The sequence below is a fragment of a genome, unplaced genomic scaffold, assembly GCF_019419815.1.
Source record: "Pyrus x bretschneideri cultivar Hongxiangsu unplaced genomic scaffold, Pyrus_bretschneideri_v1 Contig1, whole genome shotgun sequence".
Taxonomy (NCBI): Eukaryota; Viridiplantae; Streptophyta; class Magnoliopsida; order Rosales; family Rosaceae; genus Pyrus; species Pyrus x bretschneideri.
In genome coordinates this window covers 2070879-2079603 of record NW_025999390.1, presented here as the reverse complement: position 1 = coordinate 2079603, position 8725 = coordinate 2070879, and the positions used below count along the sequence as shown (strand labels likewise).

At 36.8% G+C, this 8725-nt stretch overlaps 2 protein-coding genes across 2 annotated transcripts; both read left to right on the top strand.

Moving 5' to 3' along the window:
• Positions 1-4414: 4414 nt before the first annotated feature.
• On the top strand, positions 4415-5079 carry LOC103953886 (60S ribosomal protein L39-1). Its single transcript, XM_009365691.3, has 3 exons — positions 4415-4574; positions 4668-4771; positions 4876-5079. Exons 1-3 carry the CDS (start codon positions 4572-4574, stop codon positions 4922-4924), a joined length of 156 nt encoding a protein of 51 aa, XP_009363966.1. The 5' UTR covers positions 4415-4571; the 3' UTR covers positions 4925-5079.
• Positions 5080-7280: 2201 nt separating this feature from the next.
• Positions 7281-8672, top strand: LOC103953896. The gene is given in 4 exon segments (XM_048578644.1): positions 7281-7387; positions 7520-7915; positions 7917-8139; positions 8288-8672. Coding segments are annotated over 3 exon segments (627 nt in total). The 5' UTR covers positions 7281-7387; positions 7520-7670; the 3' UTR covers positions 8447-8672.
• The last annotated feature ends 53 nt before the right edge of the window (positions 8673-8725 follow it).

Genomic DNA, 8725 nt, shown 5'->3' with positions numbered 1-8725 from the left:
TGATAGGTTTGCATGCTCTGTTTTTTGGAGGGTAGACAGTAAAAATATTGGTACCACAATATGATTGGGTCAAGCCATAATATGAGTGAGACACATTGATTAAAGATTCATGAACCAACATAATTACATGTAGCTGAATATGAGCGTTTAATTCAAAAGAAAACTAATGAAAAGGATTTGAAAACTTTGAGTTTTAACTATAAAGACAAAATAAATAGTAAAGTGAATAGTACCAAGTTTGACTTTTTAGTGTAAAAATGTGGTTTTTCGTTAAAGTGAACAGTACTGTGGATTTTCGTTAAAACTCTCTTAATTCAACACGCGTGACGGAAAATCACTGATTGGTAAACCTAACACGTAAATAACTTGCTGTGAAAGGTGTTAAGGTGTGAATATATAACTCAAAACTAACGACAACGAACATGTAACAATCTCAAATTTCAAGTAAACAAATCTTCGGCCTTATTTTAAGGATCAATTTGCAGCTAGAGAAGAAACCAACTTGATATTTGTCATATTGATTGAACTGTTCTGCATCTTCAATTTTGAAGTAAACAAAAATTGGAGACATTGGAAAACGGGAGCAGACAAAAACCAATGTGTTGGTGTGTTTCGGATTGCCAATTTGCCATGCCCCAATTTGTAAAACCGGGATTCTCCATACTCAGATGCAGTGCATAAGCTGCTGTAACTGCTTTTTTTTTAAAGATTTTCTTGCAGGATTTCCGCAAAAATATCAGAGGATTTTTTTGTGTAAGAAATTAATTTAACTTGGATTTTTTGACGAGTATTATTTTTCCATGAGTATCTATCTCTCTTTTTCAAGTTGCTGCAGCTATTCATGACTTTTGTGTTTCCTTTTTTGGAGGCATCAAGAGTGGGCGTGCCCATTGGAAACCACCTTGCAGTTTGCAGATTAAAATTAGTTTTGGTGTCAAGACCTCTTGCATTTCGACATGTGGACAGTGTAAACCCTATAAACAAAAAGGTAAGCGGTAAAGGTAAACGGTAATGCTAGACATATCATATTTTGATCGTACTGTCTAAAGTTACCGTTAGACATTTAAGTGTTGTTGATTAGTCTTTGTCTCATGGTAAAACCTACTTTTGTAGTATGTATAATTAGCTTTATCCACAATAACATTGAGGATTAACCAAAAGGTGTCAATCTTGACTGATTTTGCATTATACGTTCAACAAACATAATTGACCAGAATTAGATTCGAATAACATTTTCGTCACATAAACTATGACCACACGCACAAAGAATTAGACTTGACGCCCTTGTTTGATTTCACTCGCACATATATATAGGCTTTTGAATTTTTTTTTTTTTTTTTTTTTTTTACCATTGTACCATAATGAATTTCCTTGATCGGATTCAAAAAAGAAGTAAGAAGAGGCGGACCCAATTAAATAGTAATGCTAGATCACATGTTGCTCGTACCACCTAGTGTCACCGTTAGACATTTCAGTGTTGTTGATCGGTGTTAGTCTCATGATGAGACCCACTTTAGCAGCATATATAATTTAGCTTTATCCACAATATTATTGTGGATTAACCAAAAGAAGCGAATCTTGATTGATTTTGTATTGACCAAAATTAGACTTCACGTGCTTACACGACCGATGTCAGTAATATTTTTGTCGCATTAATCGTAATCATGTGCACAAAAAACACACAAAAGCAAAAAGGTCGTGCGATTGGTTTGAATTCACTTGCACATATATAGGCTTTTGAATTTTTTTTACCATCGTACCGTAACGAATTTCCTTGATCGGATTCAAAAAAGAAGAAAGAAGATGAGACATTTTGTGAAAAGAGGAAAGAAAAACGGGGAAGAGGTGATAAGGGCAAAGACAAAAAGAACAAACAGCATGTTAGCGTTAATCTTTGTCACTAATCATCCTGGTTTACAGCTAAACCTTGGGTTGGAGAAATATTTTAATTACGCGGGAAAGAGGCGGGACCCAGATGGAAGCGCGTGGTGTGGGACCGGAGATGGTATAACACGAACGTGGGTGATGAGAGCAGAAGTTGAAGCAAAGAAGCAAAAGCTTGAGACGGTTTTTCTGGGCCATGACGCGGTCCAGTCCAGAAATGTCAATTTGTCAATTTTGGACTAACCCTCTCCCGAGTCACATGCAAACACATAAATCTATTTGATCCATTGAACGTTATTATAATCAAGTTTAAAGGACATAGATTAATTTTTTATTTTGTTTGATGGCCATAGAAACATTGAATGTTGTTATCAAGGGATATCATAATCCTTGACAAAAAATAGGAATATCATAATCCTTTTAGACTAGGTTTTTGTTTGTTTTAGTGAAATGTTACGATTTGTAATTACATAATATATATTTATTTGGAGACAAACTTTTTGATACACGTATTTGTGTGATCTCGTTCGCAATGTATTTTAAAGATTCAACCGTTTATCTTTTATGTATTTCTTCAAATATCATCTCTATAAACAAATCATCCAAATCCGAAGTCATTTCACCATTGTATTAAATTTAGTATTTATTTGTATAACTGTTTTTGAAAATTTTCTTCATTTCAAATAAATGTCTTAATAGTTTTAAATTTATGTAATTTTTTGCAAGGATGAACTAAGATGTCTTTGAAATAAATTACGGAATGAGAGCCATAAAAATACGTGTCAAAAATGTGTTTCCACGAATGAGATGGAACTTTGATCAGTTATCACCCTACTAAATATGATTACAAATTTTCAAGTACACTTTGTAGTATTGGAGACACGTATGTGTTAGCAAACGCAAATAAAATTTTGAAAAAGAGAGTACAATATATACCGAGAAATTAAATAACACAAGTGAAATCATAAACAAAAATAATTGAAAACATCAATTTTAGTAGATAAACATGTGATTAATTAATTCATGTATCAAACCCGAAACATCCAATGCGTCATGTGATTTGCTATGTTGGTAACCAGCTTTGCATGCTCACATGCGCTACTGGTTTTTGTGATTGTGATAGGTACCGTATAAATGTACGCGTCGTCCAGCGAAATGTTTGCCCCCGCATCCCATGGGATTTTTGCACCACTACCATCTACTCTCGCTTCATTTCAAACTTTGGACAACACAATCCCGTCACATCATTAGCATAATACAAAATTCCAATCAAAATGACATATGTGCCCATAAAAACTGAACTTTCTAACCCCAAAACACCCACCACGTTGTTGATATGGTACAAGGGGATTATAATTACGGGAAATTCATACCCGAGATCTTAGGAGAGGAGATTTAAACATGATTTCGAATTTTAAGTTGAATACTTGTAATTGTGCGAGCTGTAAATTACTGTACGAAGTTACATATAATTTAGACGTAATATGTATTACCATTATCGGGGCAATTAAAAAGCCACAATAATTAGTCAAAGATCAAGCACATATTGGTGTAGTTCTGTGTGAGTTGCGTAGAAGGAGAATGGAGGCTCATCTACCATGCATGCATCATGCATGTGGTTCAATAGAAACTTAATATTCTGTTGATTGATCAAATACAACACGAAAGTGAACTATGTTGTGACTCTAACAGTTTGATACAATCATCAAACTAAAATTGGATAAGTCTGATAAATTATTCAATGCGATTATCACAAAGTATTATATATATATTTGGTGATAGAATACTTTAAATCTATGATATATTAATTTTGTTATAACTCTTGAATTAATAACATTACGTGTAAGTATAATCGTCACACTACAAAATTTTATGTGATTATAGACGAGTTGTCATACTCCATGTGTGAGTGCGACCGTTTCTTTGGGTTTGGTTGTTGTAGAGTTTGGGCTGGATGGTTATACGCCTCCATGTCAGAATCAAGCTGACTCCTGTTTGGGCTTATTTGCTTCGCAGCAGGGACTTAAAACTATTATTTAATTCTCCGTTATTTTATTCAATTTCGAAGGTTAAGTAAATGTTTTTTTTTTAGTACATCGATATTTTTACATTAAGAGAAGAATTTTAGCTAAGCCACACAATGAGCAGCCTAATTTGGTATCGAATTCGTCATCCACGAAATTCAAACATAAGATCTCTCACTTTCAAGTAAAGGTGAACACTACCAGACCTTAGTACTGAATGGTTAAATAGACAATTATTTCTCAAAGTTCGAATTTCTCACCAAAAAAAAAAAAAAAAAAAAGCACGCATTGCGAAAAAAATAAATTACAAAGTAAAATGACTAAGTGTGGCACACGACATTTTGTTAACTCGGACGAGTATTAAAAAAAAAAAAAAAAAAGAAAACTCATAAGAAGTTACGAACCTTACTGGGCATTGGGCTTGGAATATCTTGTAGATGAAGGAAAGTATTATGTAGAGCCCCATAGAAGCTGGGCCTTTGAACTGACATTCACCGACTTTAAATTGGTTATGTTTTGGGCCACAAATAATTGAATTCCATTTTTACCGTTTCCTTGTCTTAAAACTGAAAAGCGCTCGTCTTGTACAGTCTTGGCGCTGTTAGGGTTTCGCTGTTTTGCTCTCTGCTGTAAACTTCGCGGCGCATCTCCAAGCTCGCAAAAATGGTGACTCACTCTCTCGTCTCTCTCTTTCTGTATATTGAATTACTGGAAAATGATTGAGTTTCTGATGTGGGTTCTTTTGGTAAATACGCACAGCCGTCGCACAAGAGCTTCATGATCAAGAAGAAGCTGGCGAAGAAGATGAGGCAGAACAGGCCCATCCCTCACTGGATCCGTATGAGGACCGACAACACCATCAGGTCCATAAATACTTACTCTAATTATTTCGTAATTCTCATTTGTTTTTTCTTGATCGGTTCCCAGATGCTTACGGTTTGTCGATTTTGTTCGTGTTGTGGATCAGGTACAATGCAAAACGCAGGCACTGGCGCCGCACCAAGCTCGGATTCTGAGGTGCCTTGCTTCCAAATTCTCAATGGAAATTAAGCATATTTTGTAATTTTGATTTAGGGGTTTTAGTTTTTGATTCGGACATCAAAATGTTTTGTATTTTTTCACAAGTGCTTTTGGCTTCCCCTTTATATATCTGCTGGAGAATGTTGTTTTCCTTTTGCTTGGGTTCTATGAACTTGGTATAGACACCAAGTGTTTGATTGGTAATTAGGATTGGATAACTTTAATATTCAAGGTAGTCATGTTGAAGGGATGTGAATTCATTTTTCATTTGCAGGGGATTAGAAGGACATCATTCATGAAGTTAAACTTATTCCTTTTAATTCCCAGAATTTCGTTCGCCTCTTTCTAATTACCTTGTAATCTCCTCCAAATGAAAATCGTTCGCCTCTTTCTTCAACATACCTCTCTCCCAAAATGGAAATCGATCGTTGCCAATGTAATTACTTGATTGAAGTGGAAATGATTATGTAATTACTTAATTGGTGATTTTCAACATGTTTTAGCATAGTGTGTGAATTTCACTACTCGAGATTCTACTACATACAAAAATAACTGTGTGAATTTTACGTTATAATTCGTATTCAATATCTGAAACTATAAGTAGGGGAGGATTACAATTACAACTTATTTTGTGTGCCTTGGTTTTCTTTTATTTTCGTTGGGATAACAATATTGGAGGTAGGAAATTTACTCAATACTATGAGCTTCAAACTCGCGATTCATAATCCTATGTTAGGTGCCTCTCACATAACACCATTTAACGGAAATTTGAATGAAATATAACAACAGAGGGTACTTGGCAGTCTCTTACTACTTAAAGGGGTAAGTTAGTAGGAATAAATAGTTGACTGGGTAGCTATTTAGTACTACGGTTTAGTGATATTCCTCTGCACTTGTAAATGAGAGGTATTAGCTTCGATTGTTGCCAAAGACGAATTTGAACCACATCATTGTTAACCCATTGTGAAGTTTAGTCTACTTCCCCATCATTTTAGTATAGATAATTTCATTTATTAAAAATAAATAAATTGTTGAGCGGGTAAGTGACAGTTTTGTGATAATTAGGGGTTATTTGGCGCTCTACTCAAATATGTAAGTTAACGACCAAAAAATCTCATCTATGGCATCGATTATAAATGCCAGTGTGGCCATGGCACGGCGAAGAACTTCATCAACCCCTGGTTGCAGTGAGACCTGTTGGCTCCCTGACCACAAGCAAAGTAGTGTGGCCTCCACTGGTTCAGCACGAACTTAAACCCCTGACCGCCTCCCTGCGTGGCTTTTCACCAGCTTTTCCCTCCGGTAGTCACATGTTATGTAGCTCCACTGGTCCGCTAGTAAGTACACGTCATGAACGCCGGCATTGCTTGGCGGACTGTACTTGAAAACTGCACATCAATAAAATGTGAAATATAAGTAACCGGTTGATCGGCACCACACAGCCGGTTGACTTACCTGTAGCGTGTCCTTTATGTAAAAGGGGCCATTTTTGAGAGTCCAGTCAGTGTAGTTGAAGCCGAAACGCCAACCTTCGGAGCCTCCTACAATGACAGTTTTAGCCTGCCCAACCGCCAACAAAGAGACAGCGACGACAATCAAAGCGAGCCCTTGTGAAGAGAAACTGGAACCCATCTTCAAATTCTGGAACAAGGGATCAGAGAAACGTAATTAAGATGGAATTAGTGACTAATGAGGTTGAGGTGTTGAGGAGTATGAGCAGATTGGTGGGTTTATATACTACATTTTGGTCACATGTTATGAAGCAAATCGGCTGGAATTGCCTTCTTTTCTCACTAGGGTTGGGTATAAAGTGAAAAAAAAACGTGGAGATTTTGAGTCATTCTAAATTTACATTTTTGTTGATAAAAAAACGCAAGATTTCTCAAATATTTTATGCTGTCTTTTGATTTTTTTCCCATGCCAGTGTCATTATTCAACCATTTAGGATGGGAAAACTAGGAGGGGGAATGGTCAGCATAATGTTGACGAGTGGGTTTGTGGTTAGAATCTTGGCAAAACTCCACTTAAGAGGACAAAAAACATGTTTATGGGTATGATTAGGGAGGGATTATGGTCTCTAGAAACAACTAAACATGGGTTGGTGCGCAGGCGACCGCGGTTAACCTAAAGAATTCAACAAAATAGTAACTTACAAAATATTTGTAACTCAATTGGTTAAATACATTTCATTCTTTATCCAGCTTGAATAATTTCACGTTATTACTTTGCTCTTAAAGATAAAGTTGATGGCTCAATTATAAGAGCGGATATTTGGGCCCAAATTATTATCAGGCCCAATATCCATAACGAGATACTGAAGCGCCAAGAGCTCACAGGACAGGACAAAAATATGTAATTTTATTTTTCTCCTCTCCCTCGCTCTCTGTCTCTTTCTCTGCGCAACGGAATTGTGTGGTTGAGTCAAAGGCAAACGATTGAATCCTTGAAAGTAAAAAGGGGTAGGTAGTCATACTTCATTAGAAACTTTTACGGCGTTGTATTTCAATTTCTCTACTTTTGTGATCTCTGGGATTTTTCTTTCCACCATCAGCTAGGTTACCAAACATTTGATTTTTGGGTTTTGGGTTTAGGGTTTTACAGGATTTATGGTTTTATGAGAACCCATTACCCAGAATTTGGATTCTGATTTGGGCACAAATGCTCATTCTCTAGGGTTTGGAATCCAAGGGATGCAAAATTTGGAGGTTCTGTAATTCAAGAGATCAAAATTTAGAGGGGAAAATGGGTTCTACTCCAAAACAGCCTTTGTTTTGCCTAAAATGGCCATGGGACATGAACCCGAATCCGAAAACCAACACTCATAGCGTTTGCTCCTTTGAGGGTCCTTGGCTGTTCAAATCTGTGCAAACTATCGGGTCCCTTGCTTTCAATTTCGTCAGCTCAGTTTCAGGTTCTTCGACTCCGTTGATCAACAACTTAAAGCCCTTCCGAATGGATGCAAGAACCGGCCAAGGTAAGGACTTTGAAGTCGAAAACAGTCTTGAGTCCGGAAGAGCAGGGGGAGGCGGAGCATAGGGCGTTTGCCTCGGCATTGGCAAGTGCGAAAGAGGCTACGGTGGTTGAGTTTTATTCACCCAAATGCAGGCTGTGCAATTCTTTGCTTAATTTTGTTGTGGAGGTTGAGAGTAGGAACTCGGAGTGGCTTAACATTGTTATGGCAGATGCAGAGAACGAGAAATGGCTTCCCGAGGTACCCTTCATCCTCAACGTTTTCTCTATATATATACGTTTCAAGTGATTAGCTTGTTCGATTGCGTTATGTGCTGATCACGGTGTCAAATATTACGGTTTGAACAGTAGAATATTGTCTGATAATTTTTCTATCGCCGGAAATGCAGCTCCTCCATTACGACATCAGATATGTGCCTTGCTTTGTTATACTGGACAAGAAGGGGAGGGCGCTGGCGAAGACCGGGATTCCGAGCAGTCGACTGCACGTAATAGCAGGCCTCTCTCATCTTCTCAAGATGAAGCGTCCTCACAAAAGTAATAGCTGATCGAAATATTCAATCTCCACTCATCTATTCAATTTGATGTAACCATGTCTGTATAGGCAGATAGCAGATTATATTGCGCATGCTTTGATTGCTCATGGTTAAGCAGGCGATGATGTAATGCTTGTTTTTGGTGTAGAAACTTGTGTTTTTTGCCAGACTTTTATGATGATTTTTGTTGAAATTTCCAAAATTGATCGAAAACCGTTTTAAGTTTCCTATTTCACCATGCCAACGTCTTTTTATTTTTTATTTTTTATATTTTTATTTATTTTTTAATCT